This window comes from Protomyctophum bolini (genome assembly GCF_963924005.1).
Source record: "Protomyctophum bolini genome assembly, chromosome: 8".
NCBI classification, from domain to species: Eukaryota; Metazoa; Chordata; class Actinopteri; order Myctophiformes; family Myctophidae; genus Protomyctophum; species Protomyctophum bolini.
The window spans coordinates 35,438,897-35,462,967 of NC_137869.1; the positions used below are offsets into that span (position 1 = coordinate 35,438,897).

Consider the following 24,071-nt stretch of genomic DNA (forward strand, 5'->3'; position numbering starts at 1 on the left):
TTTAACATATTACAAGCCAACATCGAACGTTGCGGAAAACGGGGTCTGAGACAGCAGACAAAATGGTACCATAATAATGATGAGCATTATGGAGGACCAAGGTTGAAAATGGGTGAAGTCATTTAAGCATGATGCATGTTTGCTAGTAGTTAGAATGTGTATTTTTCGTTTTACTTTTAGCCTATTTTACCTTTTCAAAAAGCACAATCTTAGCTTTTCTTGTTTTTTTAGAGTTGAACTTGGCTAAATGTAATTTTTCTAAGATTGAAAGGAGCTGATAGATACGCCAATGACCGCAAGATCCATCCATGGTAATGGACAGAATGGTCTGTCCTGATTCTGTTCTGGACAACTGTTATTTTCCTCTTCTGATTACCGGTATCTGCCTTCAATTTGCTGTCTTATACCATACCATATCATCATCAATTTCCCTCAAAAAATTAAAATATTAAACATATTTTAAGAACATGTATAAGAACATATTTTGTTAATGTCCTTAAAGCCAAGCCAGCAGAGCTTCAAATAGTATAAATACAAATTTCAAATATGCCTACAACACACCGTATCATGCATACTGCACAGCTGTACACATAGATCTATAAAGGCTAGATGGCTCAAGGCGGAGTCTCTGACGTAGTTCATCCGGCGGCCATCTTGCTTCGGGGCTACAGTACAGTATGTTCTATGGCAGCTCAAAACAAAAACAGTCATAACTCGCTCAAATCTTGACGGATTTACAAACGGGTTGGTTTAATACAAACGTTGTCCACAGTCCACGGCTATGATTCAGGATGCTTATCTGTTTAATTTTGTTTTTTATATGAACGTCGTATAAAAGCATATGAGTATGCGGACGTCTCTGACGTTTATAACAAACCAAACCGTTTGAAAATCGGTTGAAAATGTGCAAGTTATGGTTATTTAAAAGTACATGCCCCATAGGCACAATGTTATGCTGCCCCGAAGTAAGATGCCCGCCACGTAGCAACGTCGCTCTCCAATGGCCAGAGCGCGGGTGAGACATTCTTATATATATATATCTATGGTTGTACGTGCATGTACACGCACGCTCACACAAACTCGTGTTTGTCCTGTAGTAACCCCAGCCGGCATATCTGCATCGTGCGTTTGACTGTGTGCGGAAGTGGGTCCGTGTGTGAGAGGGGGGGAAGGGCTTTGAGGAGCACATCATCGTGTGTATTCCTCAAAGCCTACCCCCTGTTCCCTTATATGGAATAGGAGTTGTGGTGTGAGCAATTACAGCCAATCGTGTCGGTGTGGAATATGAGCGTGTCTGAGAAAGGAAGGGGGCTGTCCCGCCTGGGTGGGGTTTCGGGGAGGGACCAGCCAAGCCGGCCCGGTGTTTGAAAATGAATGATAATGTCATATTTGTGTAATGTGTATGGAGACTGAGTAGCCGAAATAACAGCGTTTCCATCAGAGTGAGGACTTGGCCAAAGAAAATATATCCAGAATATATAGCTCCCCCAAAAATGCAATGTGAGTATTTCATTTATTATAAAAAGAGGTTTTATGTTTGATGCAGATTATTGGTTTTCAACTGAACGGACTCTTGTCTCTTGATAAGTAAATGGTCTAAGGATTGGTGTCAAAATGCTATTTTATAGTGTCATTTTTGCATAATTCCATGTAAAATCAGCGTTCGTCTTATGCTCCATTCATTTATTGAATCTGCTAAAGGTTTCCTGTCCGCCCTATCATCCTGTTTAGAAGAACATGTGCAGCCGCTCTGTAGCAACCAGGGTGGAACCGGACCATAGACCAGTGCTGAGCTGTCAATTGAACCGAAGAGAGATTGAAACATTACATTAGTTTAAAGAGGCTCGTACTAGTGTATGAAGATTCGTATTAACCAATACATCCCTAGTTTAACATGGGCGGGGGGGGGGGGGGGGGGGGTATAGATTCCATATAGATTATAGGAATGCATTTTCAGTTTCACTACTGCTGGACGTGCTGGTGGTTAATCTGAAAGCATGCAGCTGGCAGTCGGTGATAGAAATCCCTGAGATACCAGTTGTGGTTTGCACTGAAATGGGTTCAGGTTGTGGTGTCATGAGTTTTGACCTTGTACATTGTAGAGAGTGAATGTGATAAACCTTTTATTGATCCCCTATTATTGAGTGAACTTTTGGGAAAGCGTAACAGGCATACTCTTGTTTTGACTGTGGATATGTACTGTAGTGGTCGGGTATTTAAATTCGGGGTGTGGTGGTATCACAATCATATTGGGGGTTGGGGGGGGGGGGGGGGAAGAGTAGGGCAGGCTGTTTAATTTGTGATGGATGCGCTATGTTGGTGGAGCTGGAGATTAGCGACAGACAGTTGCCTGATTTCTTATTCAGTATTTGTGCATGTCTGATAAGTGTGCCTCTGTCAGTAATATAATCTGTCCAACTGTTGAATCCTTGCATTTCTGAATGGACAGTTTGTGATGCTGACCTTAATCCTGTAGTTTTTGTATAAGCCTGCAGTTTATTTTTGGACCAAACAATCGACTGTGTGTAATTTATCAGAAAAGGGCAGGAGGAAATTGGGGAATATTAATGAAGTGCTCTGGTTTTGTCTGACAGCAGGCTACATACTATCTGTATGATATGAACCACATCGCCATAGTAGAAGACAGACTGTGATGATTGATTATACAGCAGGCTTAGGCTACAATGAGATGTGCATTAATGATCCTTGAGAAGAAATCGGGACAAGAGGCAGAGTTTTAGCATGAAACTTTAGGGTGACAAAATGTGCAGGGAATACCATATAAACCTGCTGACCATCCATAGTATTTATGTCGGGTCCACTGAACTCAAAAGCTATAAGCTTATGTTATCAATATTCATGTTTTGTTGTTGCCTGACTACTAGTCATGTCACCCGTGATGTAGAAATGGCAGCAGGGCTGTCACATTTGAACAGAAATATCAGGGCTCCAGTCTTTTTAATTTTGGCCATGAGGATGTGCATGACAGCCGATCATCAGGTGAGGCAAAAATGGAAAGGATTGGTGGGGGAATATGAGGTGAGCAAGGACTAAAGGTTGCAAGATGTGTTGCTCTAAAGCTGCGTCAGAAATGGAAGATTGCCAGCTTGTGTCTCATGAGCGGTTTTGAGTGAAATATATATTTTTTATGATCACTGTCACCCCTCCCACTCAACCTTTCCCTAGATATCCAAAACACACAGCAAAGCAGTTCTCACTGGACCTTTTAAAAAGAGATTGCCTCCACCCTATCATGATCCACCCCCACTCCCTCACTTCCCTGTCCCCTTGAGACCACCACAGTGACCACACACTCCCACACAAACCTCTGCTGTATGAGCCAAGCACACAGCTGTGTGTGTGTGTGTGTGTGTGTGTGTGTGTAGAGAGGTCTTTGAGGAATCTGCAGCTGCTTTCAGAGGAATACTGAAAATAAAATGGCACCTTGGAAGTGGTGAGCTCACCATGTGACATCTGCCGACTCCGCAAAAAAGTCAGCAGGGTTGTCTACCTGAATCCACAATGAGCTCAAGTCTCATCAATGCTAAGCAGCTACTCGGACAACGCTGCGGTGCAATCAATAAAAGGTCTGTGACGTCGCATGCCAATGGAGGTTTACATGGGATGGCTCTCAAAAACGGCTTCATAGAGGGAGGGATTCTTTTCTGTGTTTTAAGGCACCTTTCATACCCATCTAGTCCCTCCCCCATCACCAAACCTAATATTTTTGTTCGTGCTCTCTGACCCCTGCTCTGCCTGTTTGCTATCCCCTGGCCTTGCCCCTGACCAATTGTCCCGACTGTTGAGCGATGATAGGCTACCACCACAATGGACAGAATAGGCTGCTGGTATGTGTTTTCCATCCCACTAAATAAACGTGCTAAGAGGAGCGCAGACTTGTGTCTTTTTCTAAAGTGGGAGCCAAGCGAGGCTGTTGTGTAGCGACCAGGGGGTCTGGTTTTGGCGGTGGTCACGTTTCATTGTTCTGGAGGGATGGCATGCTTCCTGTGTTGACTGTCAAAGGTGGAAGAGTGAGCTTTTCTTACTTCATCTCTCTTTCCCTCCCTAATTTGGATGTGGTGTAACTTAACCAGGTCTCTCACACATGAGTGGAGGTGGTACATTTAGTGAGGAGATGCAGTGGAGGTGGTACTACCCACCTTTAATGAGAAGAAGCAGTGGAGGTGATACATTTAGTGAGACGAAGCTAAAAGCAGGTCATCTATCTTAAACCTCTGCTGTGAGCTCTCAGCTGTTTAAATTGGTTATAAATGTTATGTGATGGTTTAGAAACCTGTATATATTTTTTGAGACATTAACTGTTCTTCAAAGCTTACCACTTTTATCAACTAGGCTCCATGGTCCTACCATTTTGTCAACAGTTGCAGTTAATTTTGTCAATATTGCTTGCTTGATTACTTACACATGTTTGTTAAGCGTATGGTCTTGTTTCGATTTTGGTCCATTGTACTCAATTAGTCAACAAGACATACAATACATTACATATTGGTATTCGGTAATGACACCAATACCATATGTTTACAGAAAAAGAGGGGTGGGGGCAGGGGGTGGGATATGTGGCTCCTTCCATTCCTTGGAGCTCACTGAGGGAGTGTGTTGGACTCTCTCTGGGGGCAAGCTGGTAGGGGATAGAGTATGTACTGTGCGACCAATGACATCTTATATTATTATTTAACATTTTATCATTATGCATATTGGCAAAAGTTTCAACACTAATGAAATTAACCCATATGTTAATTAGCAAATATTATGTATTTAATTACGGAATACGGATCAGTGTTTTTAGAGTTGGCACTATTCGTCACAATAAATAATTTCACCCTGCACTTGCATAGAAACTAGGATCAAGCCATGTTGTTCAGAGGATGTGGCACCAATCCATAATTATTAATTACCTCTAAACACTGGTGTTGTGTTCCTCTAGTGCCTGATCTTTTGATTCAAAGCCAGCATCACTCTCATGACGTCTTGTGAGCACTGGTAGCCACTGGCAGTCACATGTAGTTGAGGTTTATTTTAGCAGGTGGCAGTGCCAAAGTAAGGAATGTCTAGACGTGGCTCTTGGTCTAGCTAGTTAACTAAGCACCAGATCTTTGGTCGCCGAGTGATATGCCTACCAGTATATATTAAGGGTACTTTTACTGACTGAGAAAATGATAACGGGGTCCAAAGATGGACCTGTATTATATTGTATTTGGGTCCTTAGCTGTGTAAACGTAGCCTGGGAACAAGATGAATCTACAATGCAGTGATAGTGAAGAGTCGCAGATGCGTGTATCTGGCTGTGTACTGGGGGCAGGTGGTGTGGTGGCCTCTGGTGGATCTGCTGCCCCTATAGGGTGCATGGATGGATGCAGGTCTTAGCCTAAGACTCTCGTAGATGTATTTATCGATTCTGACATTTTCAATCTACGATAGTCTAAGCGAACTCGCCCCATGGTCCTGCGCTGAAAATCCTCTGCCCTTGAATGACTCTGAACATGTACAAATGCAAAGTGTTTCACCTGCTGCCCCACTTGTCCGGTTTCCTTACGCATACGCTGCATAGCAGGGTGCAGGCTTTAGTTCCGACATACTATTGATCCGAAACCTCAATCCTAACCTAACCCTAACCGCAAACACGGGAGCAGCGCATGTCTGACCATCGCTTTTTCGCATCGCATCGCATGTCCCCCCGTTTCGGATCTTCGGTGTGTCGGAAAAGCGTGCGCACCCCGCATAGCACGCTGCACGCTCATCCGCCTGGGTGAGGGCAGACTGCTGGGCGAGTGCTGGTGCTTTGACATGGGGGTGGTCAGATCATCATATTATGTACTGGCCATATATGGAGCGTGTCTTGAGTGTACAGGGTTTGATGAGGTCAGATCAACATCGAATGTCAGAACAGGAAGGTCAGGTGGGGGACGATCACCTTAGAGCAGTGGTGTGAAAAGAATCATCTCCTGATGAATGTCTCCAAGACCAAGGAGGTCATCGTGGACTAGCGGGGGAGGGTTCCACAACCTCCTGTCATTATCAACCGGTGCTGTGGTGGAGAGGGTGGAAACCTTCAAGTACCTGGGGGTGAACATTCATGAAAAACTCAAATGGGAGGCACACACAATTGTGGTGGTTGCAAAAGCGCAACAGCGCTTATATGTACTCGGGCGCCTCAAGAAGTTCAGCCTGAGTCCACAATTAATCAAGAACTTCTACCAAGGGACGATGGAGAGCTTGCTGACGAGCAGCTTCACAAGCTGGTATGGGAGCTGCACTGACAAGGACCATAAGGCTGTCAGGAGGGTGGTGCGCTCAGCTGAGCACATCACTGAGGATCATAAAGGACCCCACACACCCCCAGAATGGTTTTTTTCATGCTGCTGCCCTCAGGGAAGAGGTACCAGAGTATCAAAGCCAACACAAGCAGGCTGAACAGTTTTCTCCCCCAGGCTGTAAGACTGCTTAACAGCCTAAATGAACAATGAGCATTTTTATGGTATTATGGCCTTGTTGGAGCTTAAAATAAACAGACCAAAAACCAAAATAATAAACAACAAAAGCACAAACCCAATAAGCATCGGAGGCCAGACACTGGAAAAGGTCGACAAATGGGAAGTGTGATAGCAGTGGATGGTGGGACAGAGGAGGATGTGAATACGGATCATAAACTTGGAGGACATCACCAATAAACTGCAGAAATTCATCATCCACTGCCTAAGACGCATCTTCAGGATCTTCTGGCCAAACCGCATGAACAACATCAACCTATGGGGAGAAACAATGTAGATACAGCTGATAAGGAGAAAGTGGAGCTGGATTGTCACACATTAAGAAAAAACAAAACGGCAATAACTAAACGGGCACTAACATGGAACCCACAAGGAGAACGGAGCAGAGAGAGACCCAAAAACACCTGGAGGAGGATCATGGAGCTAGATGTCAAACGGAAGGGACTGACGTGGCAACGGCTGGAGAGGATGGCAACGACTCATCAATGGCCTATGTTCCGAAAGGAATGCAAAGCCTTGTATGCTGATCTGACTTCTTTATTTACGTTTTTATTTGTGTATTGTCATCACCCAACCTAAGTTTTATTTTTTTTCCTTTTTTTTTCACTATGCACGTACATCTGTGTGGGAATAAACATCTTGAACATATGGAATGTCAGAAGAGATCAGCTCCATGTTATATAGAGAGGAGATCTAAGGTTTTGAGGTCAGATGTAGAGTTGCCAAGGTATCTGGTCTTACAACCCAGGTACCTTTTAACTAGCTTCTTTAAGACCATCTTCCCAATCACATGGGCGGCTGTGGCTCAGGAGGTAGAGCAGGTCGTCCAATGATCCCTGTGTCGGCGGTTCGGATCCCGGCTCCTCCTCCTGTCCACATCGTCGAAGTGTCCTTGGGCAAGACACTGAACCCGACATTGCCTCCAATGAGTCGGTCGGTGTTAGCTGGCGTCGACTGTTCGCCGCTTCACCTCCGAATGTATGAATGAATGAACCATTGTAAAGCGCTTTGAGCACTTGGAAAAGCTCTCTAAAATGCAATTCATTTAGACATCCCGGTTTAAGTTCTTACCGGACACTGTGGTGGGCTCCACTCCTAATCCTAGCCTTGAGTTTGAATATGGTCCTTTCCTTTAGTATTACAATCACTATATTTGGCCCGAGCCGACCTAGTGCTGATATCAGATAGATGTGGTAGAACTATATATGGATAGATCTAACTGGCGAAGAATATATAAAGGTTCGGCTTCAGGGAGAAAGTCGTAGTCGAAGCATCATGGTTTAAGTTCTAACCGGAAACCACTGCGGTGGGTTCTAACCTAAGTAATCAGCAATAGAGCCTTGAGCTATTTTATAACTCACCTTTCCTTCTGTATATTGTGTATGTGGGTCACTTTAGTTGACGTACCAGAGCACCAAACACACCAAATCAAATCTATTGAATCTAAAGGTACCTCTGAAATATAAATAAAGCTGTTACATGTCTGTCATTATGTGCCCTTTCCCTCAGTGACTGTGTGTGAGCCCAGTGCCATGTCAGCAGCTGTGGAACGGCCAAATGATAGCGTCTTCCTGCACTCGTCATGTGACGTTGAAGACAGCTCAGCCTCCTTGGAGAATGTGGCAATGTATGTGTACACACACACACACACACACACACACACACACACACACACACTGCTTAACGGTAGGGCATGTGATATTTCTTGGTTAAAACCAAAGGTATGGTGAAAAAGTTAAGACTGTTTTTTGCTGAGTGTGTGTGTTTAGTAATAATAGCCTAGGGGTCTCTCCAGCTCTGCAATAAACTGAAAATACATTTCAGGTGGGTTGCCAATTTAATCCAATCAGGAAAGAGGACCTTCCTTATAACATTTTATAGTGTTCCGGTTTATATTTTGTCTGCTCAGTTCTTTGTCATCACTTTCCATTTCACTTGATTATCTTGTTCTCTCTCCCGGTAGAATAAAATTGGTATCCTGAACTGAAAAAGCATTTTTCCTGGTAGAAGGAAATTGGTATCCTGAATTGAACTGCACAGACGGGGAAGACCCCTGTTACTGAACAAATAATCTATAGCAAATTAGCAATGATTACTACCAGAGCTCTTTCGCACTTGTTTTAACAAAAATATATATCACTTATCTGAACCTTTAAACCAACCGGCTTATGTCACACCGCGGACCGCCATACACTATGTTCCTCATGTCCCTCACGCAAGGATATCATGCTCCACGTCCTGCCGACTACACCAGATTGTAGCATTGTGCAGAAAGCAGGGATTGAACCCGGGCCCCCCACTCGCCAGACCAACGCGCAACCTGTTGTGCCAATAGGTCTGAGCCCAATTAGCAGGGCTGTTGCGGGCTGGGTCTAGGCTGGGGGCTACAGTAGCATCAGACGGTACCTGAGGGAGTGTTTACTTTGTAGTACTGGGAAGTTATTCAACCTCTGACTCACTGAGTGGAACTTGTTGCCCCCGGGTTAGTACCAGAGTGCAGTCAGTTTGGGGACACAAGTGTGTGTGTGTGTGTGTGTGTGTGTGTGTGTGTGTGTGTGTGTGTGCGTGTGTGTGTGCCTGTGTGGTACTAAGATTAACTCCTCTACTTTTCCTTCAGTGAGTCCACAGAGGAGGAGTCAGCTGGGGAAAGGGAAGACGACACTGGAGTCAACAATGAAGTCAAAACTACAGAGCCTGCTGAACCGTCCCATTCTTTACACACACAGACAGGTAAGCAACTACCCCCCCCCCCCCCTCTACTGGTGCAGATATCAGATCTACAAGCTCACGTATGTCCCCTGTAACACGCTGTGAACTTATAGATTGTCTATTCATGTCTGTAAAGAGATTTGGGGAGGGAAGAAAAACGAAGGGGATTAAGTATAGATCCGGGAGCCCCTTTTTCAGTGAAGTTAATTGGTTTTAAGTGATTAACATCAGTGAAGGTGATTCAGACGGGTTGTATTTGAGAATACACACAAATGCTGATAAGGGAGTTGAAAGAAGCAAATTGAGCCTGTATGTACGTTTTTGGTCAAAGTCAGCACTCTCTGTTGCTCTCCTGACCTTTTCACATGAGGAAGTGGGCTAAACGGAAGTGACCGAATACCACATTCTCTGCCGGTATGTGTTGACTTCCCTTTTCCTGCCTCTAATCTCCACTGACTCGGGCCAAGAACAATCCGTCTCCAACACTGATTCCATTCCATGCTTGCTTTATGCGCTCAAAATGCATTAGGAAAGCAGATTAGTTATTTATTTAAGGCACGCGTGAATTAAAAGGGCTCATTAAAAGGGCTCATTAAAGGGAAACTTGACAAAACACTGCAAAAAACGAAAACGACCATTATTCTAAGCGGTGTGCATTTTGTCACGCTAGTCAGAGAAGATTTTTGGAGTAAAAAAATAATAATTTAAACGTGGGACCCCAAGAGAAACAATGATATGGGTGTAACAGTGTTGCGCACAGCTGACTTATGTATAAAGCCCATCTAATGCACTACTACTATAGCTCTGTATGTTAACACAATCAGCGCTGGGATTTCTTTCAAAATAGCAGCTCGGGGTGCCACGCAGATATGGCAGCTTTTACTCTAAGAAATAATGTTGCTTGCTTACCTTACCTCGCTATGATTACGATAAAGTTGCTCGATAATCCCTCGTGTTCATATTTTAAACGAGAGGCATGTTGAAGTCAGAAATTAAGAGCTTAGTATATCCATCTGGTCAAGACTCAAAACCATGGGAGAGCTCCCTAGATTAGGAGATACGAGCCTTTCTTTCTGAGTGGTAAACGGGGAAGTGAACGGCAGCGTGCATGCACGAACGGCAAGGAGTATGGTGCAGAAGGAGAGGCCAACCCCCCAAAAAAGAAAAGAAATCCGAATAAGTTTCTTTTGTTTGATATCAATGAAAATGTGCTAGGACGCGTACACGTCCTCGCAATCCATCGGTTGGATTAGCCAGGACGGCTCCACACATTCTACGGTCTAAATGGGTTAACAGTACTTTGATGAACACCTTTAATTACTTGCGCAAGTACTGCGATCAGCTGGGTATGTGTTCACCGTATGTCTGTGTTGTCTACTGGCCAATAAGGGACCACCATTCTTGATGACGTAACTAAGGTAGGTTTGGTGATCGGCTGGGTATGTATGTCGGGGTAAGAATTGTGGTCCCTTATTGGCTATTGATGGTGACGTAACTAAGGTACGTTTCATGGTTGGTATAATGTCAATAACTGGTCTAAAGCAGAGGTTCCCAACCACCGGTCCGCGGACCGGCACCAGTCCGTGGGACATGTGATGTGCCACTGGTACACGAGAAGGGAATCTCAAGTTTTCCCGTCGTATTTTCAAATCCATTTGAAAACGGAGGAAAAAAAAGAGGACAAACGCAGGCAGCGGATTGGCAGCGGATTGCTGTTGCGCGTAGTATAGAGCACGACCCTCAATCACCCACATTGGAATGCAAAGGCATGCCTTTCAGGCAGCCTTTGTATCATACTCGTCTGGCAGGTATATCTCTTTGAAAACCTTTTGTGCTTCTGATTGTGCGGGGAAGACGACACATCTAGTCTGCCCAATTCCTAGAAACTGTTTCCCGACCTTCCTTCACAAGGTCGGGGAAACTGTTTGGAAAATCAGCAGTGAAAATGGACTCTTCTCCTCCTTGGCATCTTCACCCGTTCATACAGTGTGTGCTCAGCCGCGGAACAACAGCTGCAGCCTATGAAACAAAACACTACACGTGACTTTACAGGATTATTATTTCTTGTCAAGTATCAGAAGTTGATGTTACTCAGTTAAAGTAGGCTAATGCGCCACTCTGAAATTCTGATTGTTTAACGTTTTCCAAAAGTAATTCATGAAAAATACTTAAAAAACAATCATACTATCATTGTTGGGTCAATGATATAACATTATGTTGTGATATAATAATATACGCAGCGGGTAGACCTTAAGGGCCAGCTGTCATCCGTGAGCACGTGTTTGGTACGATGACGCACGATGCAACCGAAACGAAAAATGTATTCAGCTTTGTGAGGGGAAATGACTGACGTGTCCGGTAGTTAGTTGTATTTTTCTGTAGGACTGTGAAACATCAGTGTCGTCTACTGTACTTGCTGCCTGAACGAGCTCTAGACAATTGGCATGTGAATTAGTATCGCTTACTATCTTAGTAGTTAATGTTTTCTGCGCTCTGACAGTGGTGCGTGGGAGGTTGTTGGGGAAAACCTCTTGATGGACCTGGCTTGGTTTCCTGTGTAACCTCTCTAAAGAGAAAGGGCCATTCAGACTGATTTGATTTGGCTTGTTTAGCCTGAGCATCATCTGATAAATTGATTTTGTTCGCTCGTGTCCCTCTCAGTGACAAACTGTCGGCATGGTAAACTGAAAAGGGGTGAACTTCAAAGTGACACATTGATCACGTGATTGTCAGTAAATGTTCTCCCGTCAAGAGGACACTCACACATTTTTAACGCCAAATTGCTGTCTGTTGTATACTAGCCCACGCTGTTCATTTCTTCCCTCCACTAATTTAACTATCTGTTTCAAACATTGTACATCTGTTGCACAGTTTGCACCACTCACTCATTGTAAAAACAGCATACATGATAATCTGCGGTACACACGCACAGGGTTATTACTTATTAGTCTTATTTATGCTTAGATTGTTATACATGCCATCTTTATAGCCTATTAATACGTTAATCCACGCGTCTCCTATGTTTATTTTCATTGATTTGTCCACTGGTGCCACATTCTGGCCTGGAGGGCTGGCTCTTATTGTGTTAAACAAGAATAAAACCTATAGTAAACAAATCCTCCTTTCTTTTCAACCAATCCCCTCCCACATCCTCCTGTCTCTCATCCTACAGTCAGTGTCCAGCGCCCAGACTCTCTGTCAGTGCCAAAAGCAGGGGAGCCGCCTCTGTGGACATCCAGGGGCAATGAGGAAGTGAAGCTGAGAATGGGGGAGTCTGGCATGTCTGCCGAGCCCCCAATGACAGTCGACCAGATGTTCACCTCAGCTGTGGATCGATTCGGTAACTTCATCGCTCTGGGCTGGAAGGACGGTGAGCAGCAGAAGGTCCTCAACTACAAAGAATACTACCAGACCTGCCGCACGGCAGCCAAGAGCTTCCTTAAGGTGAGGCCTGAGCAGAGACAAATGAGTAAATGGTTCTCTAGCGCCTTTATCCAAAGTGCTGAGGTGGAGACAGCCATATACAGTACGGCACCAACCTGCTTTTCGTGAGCATTTAGGGGTTCAGTGTCTTGCTCAAGCAGGAGGAGTTGGGGATCAAACCGGGACCTAGCGATTCCAAGACGGCCTCTGCTGCTCACTAGTACCCAAAGCATTAAATACAAACTAACTGAACAGTCACAGGTGTCATCTAAAGCCTGTTTCATATCACATGAAGGTGACGCTTGTCAAATAAACTGCTTTTTAATATGCAAGTCATCAATGTGTGACAAAATCCTTATACAGTAGTTGATAGTAAGGTCTTTATCACAGGGTAGTGAAATTGTGACCTTTGACGGTGAAGCATTATCAACATAACATTCAGACCTGAAGTATCATCCAAATTGCTTCCACAGAGAAACATCACAACAATTAGATCTACAAAACTGTTAAGCTGAACAAAAGGTAAAAAAATTATGAGATGAATGTCTAAGTAAGAAGTATGCTTTATACAGAAAAGAGGCCCCAATTAATTGCCTGCCCAGCACAAAATAAATCACCTGTCTCAAAAGGTCAAAAGGTTATTCATTAGTCAACTAAAGATCTGTTGTCTATTTAATATCTACACCAGTTCGATGAGTTTATCCTCCTGGCAGGTCAGGTTTCACATCGTGCAACTCTGTCCCACAGGGTGGGCTGAAATGTCAGCCAGCCAGTGAGACGGCTTGTCTCGGGACGATGCTCAGCTGTACATACAGAGCACTACGGGGTGCACGATAGTTTATTGTGAAACCCAACACTGTTTGTCAGCAAAGACTTGGTGTGAAGTTGTGTGCAGTGTGGGGTGTTTGCAAGTGTTGCATACAAAGACTTAGTCACATGCAGCTTGTCTGCACAGACAACGCAGACACACAGACGAGCAAAGATCCTTAAGCTGCCCTGAACCTTACGGCATAGAAGATACAGATAGACAGTCCCTGAACCTGTTACCCTGCACCCCCAAGCACATGTTTCCAAGTATAACACTAACGGTGTCAGATGGCAGCATATCAATTTTCGGCACTATGAAATGTTAAAGAGACGTACAGTTTGGCCAGCTGCCAGTGTTGTATTTCTACTGTATCTGAGGTTTGGCTATCGGACCTCGTGTTGTGTGACTCGTGTTCCCACCACTGTCATTATGAAAGACTTCATAAGTTATTTAAAAAGCACATCCACTTACATACTTGGTATAACAACAGTTTCAATAATGTTCATGTTCGTCCACTTTTTATTTTATTTGTTTTTATTCAGAGTACTTTTTGTGTTCTGTTCAGCTTGGTCTGGAGCGGTATCATGGTGTGGGCATCCTGGGCTTCAACTCCGCTGAGTGGTTCATCTCTGACATTGCTGCCATCATGGCAGGGTGAGTGTCCGCCTATATTTATTACTATTCTAGTTGGTCATGGGACATTGTCATGATGTACTGTAAATTGTCCATCTGTGTTATGTGCAGAGGGTTCGACTCCCAAGCCCGACGGCCTTTGCCGCGTGTCACTCCCCATTTCTCTACCCCTTCCCTGTCTAATTACTGTACCCTGTAAATAAAGGCAAAACAATATCTTTAAAATATATATATATATATATATCTGTTTTGATTAAAGTGATTTGAAAACACGCATCGGACACAAAAATATGGCATCGGTCTGGCTCCAATTTGACACAATGCACATTTTGCTATATGCCATTTCCTGGAGCACCTTTTGTGGATGCCTCCAGTTGGAATGGAACCTGTTCTAGTGTAAATTACTTTCAATGAGCTGCAAAGGCTCAAACGGCAGTCATCGAAACCTGTCAAAGAACTGTACATTCATCAGATAAGGAACGGTTTGCCCCAGAGTCAAATAACAGATGGCTTATTATGAGACACGTACAACATCTGTCATCTGTAATCAGCTGGTGTTTCACAGAAGCATTTTTACCAATCTGAGCTGCATTCGTCATCATCCATTCACTATAGCTCTCAGAGCTGTGAGAAAGGTGCTGATCGTTCTTCTCCTAGAAAATCTTAAATCCCTGCTCTGCAATGAATCTCCGCTCAATCAAACTGTTATCTGATGTATTACCCAGGCTTTCACACCTTGTTTCTAGTCTGTGCTGAAAATGACATTATATTGAAACTGTATGCTGCCAAATCAGTCTTGATTAGAAAAGGTTTCTTTTGGTAGACTGTGCAGCAGACAGAGCATTTCACAGAATATCATAATCACAATGCCAAAATTAAATGGCGTGACCTCTTGTTTCAGTACATACGTGCTCGTTCCAGACAGTACGTACCGTACATCGTACGTGCGTCCTTCCATTAACTGACTGGTTTCTTGAGGTTCTTGCCGTCACTCTCATGTCGGGCATGGCAAAATTATTTGTACAGCACATTTCTACAACAAGGAAATGCAAAGTGGTTTGCAAACATTAACGCATTTAGACACATTGCATTAAGAGTGCAACAGAAATGCATTACAAAAATACATTTGAATATTATAATGAAATTACTTATTTTGCGACTGCTCTCTATAAGTTTGGCTCTCCTTTTTGTAGAGGGTTTGCTGTGGGCATCTACACCACCAATTCTCCTGAAGCATGCCAGTACGTAGCAGATAACTGCAAGGCCAATGTGATTGTGGTGGAGAACCACAAACAACTGCAGAAGATCCTCCAGGTGAGCTTAAAGCATGTTAACATGCTAAATTGGTGACACAAAATCTTTCTTCCATGAGAGATATTGAGTACTACTTGCATTACGGGTGTTTTACAGCAAGATATATCACATTGCCTTTTGTCATTAAATCCATGTTATTGCTTTTGTGGTATTCATGAACTGTTTCCTGTTATTTGATCACACAGAAATGTATTATGTGCTTGCTTACACATTTCTACAGGTTCAAGACCAGTTGCCACACTTGAAAGCAATTATCCAGTACAAAGACGCTCTAAAAGAAAAGAGACCAAATATATACACGGTAAGAATCTCTCAAAATGGCCTCATAACAGAAACGGAGTATTTGCCAGTAGAGCAGTTTTTCTTTGTGAACTACCTACTCTATGAATAGGCAGTTTCAGCCTAGCAAATTGTCTCACTGTTACAACATGCCTATGATCTCTTGAAGAGCTGCATTCTTAGTTGAGCATGTACTGTATGCATATAGTAAAATGTGCAGTGTTAAGTTAACTCTGAGTAATCAAATGGAACCGGTCGATTTACTTCCATTTGTAATTTAACTGAGTAACATTTACACTAGATGACTATTTAGTGAAGGTTTCTTACTTCATTTTTGTAGAACCTTAAACACTTTTACTAATTTTATCTTAGAACTCCAAATTGTTCATTTATTCATTTCATATTTCATTATGGTCTTTCTGTTTCTTAGTGGGAGGAATTTATGGAGCTGGGACGTGATGAGCCAGACGCTCCTCTTAATGACATCATCGCCAGCCAGAAGCCCAACCAGTGCTGCTCACTTATCTACACCTCAGGGACCACAGGACAGCCTAAAGGAGTCATGCTCAGCCACGACAATGTAAGTTACAATGGACAACAGCATTTTAACCTAAGATCACCAGTTTCATTATTAGAACTGACTTGACTTAAATCCAGCTACTGTATTGGAGGAAAGCTATAGTTGAATGAAATTCATAACGCTGGGTGATAAATAGAAAATGAACTCCAACATAAAGGGATATTGTAAGGACAATCTGTTCTTAGGACGTTAAACATTGACACGGCTGCCCTAGCCTGGCCCAGCCAGCGTGCTTTCTGATCTAGAGGGGCGGGCGCTCTTGGAGCAAGCGCTGGAGAATATTGGTTCAGCGATCAGAGACCCCCACCGGGAGGCGGCCTTTTTTCCGACAGCATTCTAGCCGACGGGGCAACGATCCGATCCGCAGCGGGGGGACATTCGCTGCGATGTGAAAAAGCGATGGTCCGACATGCGCTGCTCCCGTGCTTGCGGTTAGGGTTAGGCTAGGATTGAGGTTTCGGATCAATATGCTGTCGGAAAAAAGACCTGCACCGCCCCCACCCCCCTCCGTCCCTCCTCTCCCTGGTAGAAAACCGCAGAGAAAACTGACGTCACTATATTGAGAGTGACGCCCCTCTGCACTGTAGTTCACTCCCACTCCTAGACCAGGAAATGTCTCAGTTCCCCAGGCTTTCATTTTTTGAGCCGTAGCAAACGAAAATAAAAGCCTGTGTACCGAGGCTACAGCTGCCCTAATACATTTTAACAAATGTTGCTGTTATAACAGTATGTTGGACACGTAAAATGCTTCAATTTGATTCTCCGTTCCCCCATCTCCCTCCCTGCAGCTGACGTGGACAGCCTTTGCCACCAGCCAACACGTACGTCTGACAGACGCCACCGAGGCCCAGGAGACTGTGGTCAGCTACCTGCCCCTCAGCCACATCGCTGCTCAGATGGTTGACATCTGGGTCACCATGAAGGTCGGAGGAGCCACTTACTTCGCACAGCCAGATGCCCTCAAGGTAAGGTTTTTGTGTGGCTGTATGTGTGTGTGTGTAACACCCGGGATTCGAACTCTGTTCTTCCGCGTGAAAGTCCAACATCTTAAACAATAGACCAAAGGGATATCCCTATGGACCGGGGGAGATATTAGACTTTTGAGGGCATCAGGCTGAGGCTCTGAGCCTCACACCCTCACCCCCTTTTGACCCGATCCAGGTCACGGCACCAATGTAACACCTGGGATTCGAACTCGGGTCTTCTGTGTGAAAGTCCAACATCTTAAACAATAGACCAAAGTGATATCCCTATGGACCGGGGGAGATATTAGACTTTTGGCTCTTAGCCACTCTGCTACATGTGCATGTCTACTCTTCAGCATATTTGTATGTAGAATACGAACACATAATGTGACCTTGAGGGAATATTCTAGCACAGATAGCCACTGAGTAACATTCTTCAGTCTTGTAGTGCGTCACTGATCTATTTAACCACGGAAATCATACTGTACAGTATATACTTGGGGCAGCAGTGGCTCAGGAGTAGAGTAGCCAGAGTGGCTGAATGGGAACTGCAAGGTTCCCCGTTCAATCTCTGGTTCCCCAGAGTTGGAGTCGAAGTGTCCTTGAGCAAGACTCTGTCTGTACCCCTAATTGCTCCCGATATGCAGGTTGGTGCCTTGCATGGTTTCCGCCATCGGTGTATGAATGTGTGTGTGACTGGCTGAATGAATGTAATGCGCAATCTATGTAAAGCGCGTACCATTTAAATGCACCATTTTGACCGTGGTCTCCCAGGAAGAGTCTGTACGCAGCACATTATGAGCTTGTAGGTTGACATTTTTGCCGAATGTTTGCCCCAGAATGGGGATGTTAGAGTTCGTGTTGTTAAAAAAGGGCAGCCTTGTCTCTGAAGAATTTTGCAATAAAAACATGACTGTCCCATCCACCCTTCCATCCAATGCCTTCAGTCATTCAGGGTTTTTTCACAGGAATCTTCAGGATTGGTTTCACGCTTTTCAAAAAGGGCCTTGTTTATGCCATGTTTATTTATATGGGATCATGTGTTCTCGTGCCCTCATCATCCTCCTCCACATCGTCGGCATCATCTTGCTTTTCTTTTTTTATCTGATTAACACACAGCAAGCATGTAATCCAGTTAGGATATGCAGTTTAGCTATGCCTCGATGGACAAGTTAAAGAGATAGCCTCGCTGAGGGTGGACATATGGACTTAGATGAGATGTTTTGTGTTTCAGTGCACACATGCTTCAAAAAAGATCTTTCTACTGCATGAGGAGTTTATGTGGTTACTTACAGTAGTTAATTGTATCATATTTATGTGTTTTTTTCAGATGTTGAAGTATTTGTTGTTGGATTGAGGGTAACATGCATGAACACTGTCTATTTACAGTGTTGTCATCCCCATTAAGCTCACTTCTGTGTGCTACAAGACACGGACTATATTCACACCAGAAAGTTAATGCGTGAGAGAGCACCCAGTGAATATGGTCAATTGTCCTGTTGTCTGCTAGCACTTATGCAATTCTGTCTCTCTTGGGCTTCCAAGGGCTCCCTGGTCAACACCCTGAAGGAGGTGCGACCCACAGCCTTCATGGGCGTCCCTCGTGTCTGGGAGAAGATGCAGGAAAAGATGAAGTCTGCCGGGGCCAAGTCGTCCACCGTTCGCAGGAAGGTGGCCATCTGGGCCAAGGATGTGGGGCTACAGACCAACCTCATCAAGATGAACCAGTACGTACAGTCACTGGGATATTGACTTTGATCTATTTCATACATGTTTGTACATTTATATTGGACACTATTTCAGGGATTAAGAATCCTATGTGTTGTGAAAAAACTGAAAAGAAACGTGTAAAAGAAAAATCTAAGCTATCTACATATATACACATGGCATTAAAAATCAGGTATGTTACAATGTAAGTTTAGTCAATAAGGTGCAAAAAGTGACTCTTTCCTCCCCTCAACTCAGAAATGGAGCAGCTTGCCGCACGCCACTCAACTACCGCGTGGCCAAGAAGCTGGTATTCAAGAAGGTACGCAAGGCTCTGGGCCTGGACCGCTGTAACAAGTGCTACACGGGCGCTGCCCCCATCACCAAAGACACTCTGGAGTTCTTCCTCAGCCTGGACATCCCTGTTTATGAGCTGTACGGCATGAGCGAGAGCACAGGACCTCATACCATTTCCCTGCCCGATGCCTTCAGACTCACCAGGTACCCTGCTTTTACCACATCTCTCTCGCTCTCATTACATTAGACTAGACGTACCGTACTTGGCTGGAATTAACGGCATCATATCCACTAATGCACACTACACAGGTCTGAGGGGAATAAAAATCAATACTCTGAAAGAAGAGAGGGTCTCCAATCAAAATGTCCAATCCACATTAATTCTTCCTGTGGGGGAGATTACACTGCACAGATGTGTCATATGAGCAAAAGGTGAATGTAGACTCTAAAGTAGATGATGCCATGCCTAAAGGTGTCTGGAATCAATTTGTGTGAGGTTTGGACAAAATCTGTAAGAGTAGTAGCAAAAGGTGTTTTGAAAACTCAAAATGGGAATAGGAATGAATGGCCTATATGGGAAGTTTAAAAGATTGTATGATACTGACCATGTTGTAATACTGACCTGACAGTGGCTACAGGACAGTTAAATCCCCTTTTCATTCAGAATAAAAGTTAAATCCTATTAAAAGTTGTCATGTAAACGCCTACAAAATGTAGTGGAGTAAAAGTATTGGAAATACTCAAGTAAAGTACAAATACCTCAAAATTGTACTTTAGTAAAGTAAATACTTAGTAAGTACTTATTTACTTTCCACCACTGCACGTAAACATATCCGACCTGCCCCATATCCAATCGGAAGCCTTCCCAGCCCCAAACCTGATGTGGAATGAAATAATGGGATTTAAAAGTATCTACGGTAACTCTATGCAGAAAATTGCAGCTGTACAAACTCACAAGTCACTTAGCAACGGTTTCTGAGCTTGTACATCTGCTATTTTTGCCAAACGGTGGCACCAGAATAGGGACTTTGAGTGCATGGCATGTTCATGGATTAAAGTTCTCAGTCACCACAACTGATTTCAGTCATTTGGATTCCATAGTCTTCTGTGAAAGCATGCTACGCACTGAAAAAAGCAGATCTACAGCACGACATGGTGTGAGTGTGTAGATCAGCTATTTTCAGTAATTAGTTATTTTAAGATGAGAGTATTTGAACTAAGTGATCAAACTAGCAATATAATACAAGTTTAGAAGCATCTTCCAGAAACATGAGTGGCCTCAGAAATGTCATAAAAGAAAAGGGGTTAATGCCTTAAATCTGTGATCTCTTCAACTGGTCGGCTGTTGTGTGGAACAGCAGCAACAATAACTTTTCTTTATTCCATGGCATGTGGATAAACGGTTGTGAATAAATGTCCCTGCAGCTGTGGGAATGAGATCCAAGAGTGCAAGACATTAAACAAATATATATATAATAATAATAAATAAATGTCCCTGCAGCTGTGGGAAGGAGATCCAAGAGTGCAAGACATTAAACAAATATATATATAATAATAATAAATAAATGTCCCTGCAGCTGTGGGAAGGAGATCCAAGGGTGCAAGACGAAGCTTCACAACCCAGACGAGGAGGGGAACGGGGAGATATGTTTCTGGGGCCGCCATGTGTTCATGGGCTACCTCAACATGTCCGACAAGACGGAGGAGGCTCTGGACGCAGATGGCTGGCTGCATTCTGGGGACCTCGGCAAGCATGACAAGGATGGATTCCTCTTCATTACTGGACGCATCAAAGGTAAACGGCTCAACATGGATTTTCGGCCCTTTTGATCGTTCAGTTCACCACTTTAACACGGAGTCCGCCAGAAACAAGGAACACAAAGGTTTAAATTAGTACCCTAGCCCGCCAAACCCGAGATTCTATTGTGAGGGGACACTTCCCAGTCCATTTTCTGTGATGAGAGCTTGTGCTGGAAAATCCATGCCAGCCTCCCAAAAAACGTATCAAAACACATTGCTTTATGTAGGCAAAATACCAGCAAAATAATGGGGGCCAATACTGGTGAAATGTCCCCATGGAAAAAGAGTTAGGGGAAATGCACACATTTAGAAAGTTCTTTCCCAGATCTTTCATTCTTTTTTCCTACATCTTCCCTAAACCACAGAACGAACTGCTGTTACATCAAGTAATTGAACCTTGTGTTTGTGCACTGTGCAGAGCTGATCATCACAGCAGGTGGAGAGAACATCCCTCCTGTTCCCATCGAGGATGCTGTGAAGATGGCTGTACCGCTCATCAGCAATGCCATGCTGATTGGAGACAAGAGGAAGTTCCTGTCCATGCTGCTCACCATCAAGGTAAGCTTAGGAACGCGACACACTGTAACCTCACATTTCTTTTCATAAATTAATGTCCAACTTCTTCACACTACATTGTCACACAATTATGCGACGGCAACAATATACGGTTCATTCAGCAATATTGGGCATCAACTTGTAAAACACCTGTGAAGAGATCAACAGACAACATATACTCTTACCCAGCCATTCTTTTAAAATGTTATGAATGTGATAAGAGTGACAGTATTCACCAGGTTCTCTTACACACTCAGACTATCTGATAAGAAATTACTACAACTCAGATTATCGTGTTTGTGATACTGTATCTGACAAGCATTTTGAGTCAATCTTGTGTTAACATCTTATCTCTTTAAATACTTTTTCAAATGCAATTTTCAGGGTTTGGGCCAGGCAAGCTCCCAGTGCCATTTTAGTGCAGAGGCTGCCACCCAGTGGACACTTGGTCACACTGCAAGATAGAATAGAACCCAAGTATGGAGCATAACTCATGTTCTGAACAGCCCAACTAGCAACTACAAGATGAATCGTGACCATAAAACATTTGATTCAGGTCAATAAAATAATTGGAAAATGCAAGGCATAAATCATTTCGCATATACTTTTCCAATGCTTCCAACGATTGTTTAGCATGCTTCTTTATTGGTCTATATATCAGTTGGTAATAGTCTTGTGACTTGATTTCTGAGCTATGGGATCTAGTGGTAGCAGAAACTGATTGACATTCACAGGTGCAGTAACCATTTCCATGGTAACGTAACGGTGATCTCCACCAATCAGTAGATAGTGTAGTATTTCTCTGTGACATCGGGAATAAAACAGGTTTGTCTTAAAACTACCTGACTCATACAAACTTGTGGCTGCCTTCTACAGGAGCTGGAAGTGCAGCAGCAAATTTCGCCACATTATTCCAGTTTCGCCAGGAAGCTGATTATATATATTTTTTCCAAATGCATTCTTCAAGAATGTAATAAGTACTGTATAGTTGGGATTGGGAAAACAATATAATTGAGAGATGATATTTTTCTTGTCCAGTGCCAGGTAAATGGCGAGACGGGCGCCGCAGAGGATGAGTTGACACCTGAGGCTGTGGAGCTGTGCAAGAAGCTGGGCAGCAAATCCACACATGTCTCCGAGATCGCCGGAGGCCGAGACCGTGCCGTCCATGCCGCCATCCAGGAGGGAATCAACCGGGCCAATGAGAACGCCACTTCCAACGCTCAGCGTGTCCAGAAGTGGATCGTTCTGGACCAGGACTTCTCAATCATCGGGGGAGAGCTGGGTGAGTTGGGCCTGTGTGCTCAGAAGGACACCTGCTGCTAAATGGCTCATAAGAATTATGAACGATTTCACTGCCAAGTTCTGATGTTAAGTATCTGTGGTGTGTCTGCCAGGTCCTACCATGAAACTGAAGAGGCCGGTGGTCATGAAGATGTACAAGGAGCAGATTGAGAACTTCTACAAAGAGGTGGTGACCCCTAGTACTCCTGACAATCCTCTACCTCCCAAATAGAGCTGCATAGACAATATACTCTAGAGAGAGACACGATGAAAGACTTTATCTACTCATCACACAAACACAGTACACGTTATGCCTTTTCACAAATCGCCTCCCATCTTATAATATACACCCTCTTGCCGCTTTCCCATGAAACCTTTTGTGCCAGCTTTCTGCCTTGATCATTGGGCTTTTGTTTACATTTGTGGGTGATGGTGAAAAGAAAAATATCTGCAAGAAGCCATTGTAAAATATCGTTATGCATTCAGAGAAATTATTGGTATGCTGATTTCAACTATTTATTTGTATTATTGTGAAGAAGAACAATAGTATTGTGATGAAGCACAATAATCAACAGATGAAGTAGCTATGGCTGTACATAAGAAAAGGCATTGTTCATTGTACTGTAGCGAGACAAAAGTGGCATAGAATCCAAAAGTCTATAGGACATGAAAATGTAGTTGTTTTTTTTTCTTCTTTTTATATCTTGCTCTTGGGTTATTTATTGTTTTCAGTTTGCCAAAGTTCTAAAAGCTCTTACTATCCAACTATGATCCTCACATCCAGTATTGGCTGGCCTGCCTAAATGAGGAAGGTGAAGTGAAGTTTAATGGACAGGGAAAGGAAAACGGTGAGAAAGGATATCATTGTCCTATTTATTTTGTTGTTTAGTTTGTATACTTTTGTTTCGTTCTTTGTCAGTCTGGTTTCAGAGTTGTGGAGGAAAAGCGAATGTCATTCAAGTTGCAGGTAGGCACGAATCCTTCTACATCCTTCTACACTGACTTGATTGCAGGATGGCAGGAGTAGATGTTGTACAGAGGATTTTATATTGGGAGCTCCAAATACATAACTCATAGCGAACAGCCAAATTAACTTTCCTCAAACTGTGAAACCATGTCACTCAAGCCATATATCAATTGTAATTTCTTTTGTAACCAATAAATATGTATTATGTTATGTGTTTATATATTAAAGCATACGCACTGTT

The 24,071-nt window shown here is 43.5% G+C and overlaps 1 protein-coding gene across 1 annotated transcript; it reads left to right on the top strand.

Annotated features, from left to right (window-relative positions):
• Positions 1-1,375: 1,375 nt before the first annotated feature.
• On the top strand, positions 1,376-24,071 carry acsbg2 (acyl-CoA synthetase bubblegum family member 2). Its single transcript, XM_080771115.1, has 15 exons — positions 1,376-1,500; positions 8,019-8,136; positions 9,127-9,239; positions 12,391-12,662; positions 14,015-14,103; positions 15,276-15,396; positions 15,617-15,697; positions 16,106-16,255; positions 17,044-17,220; positions 18,766-18,947; positions 19,186-19,428; positions 20,802-21,019; positions 21,443-21,582; positions 22,618-22,864; positions 22,977-24,071. Exons 1-15 carry the CDS (start codon positions 1,494-1,496, stop codon positions 23,093-23,095), a joined length of 2,277 nt encoding a protein of 758 aa, XP_080627241.1. The 5' UTR covers positions 1,376-1,493; the 3' UTR covers positions 23,096-24,071.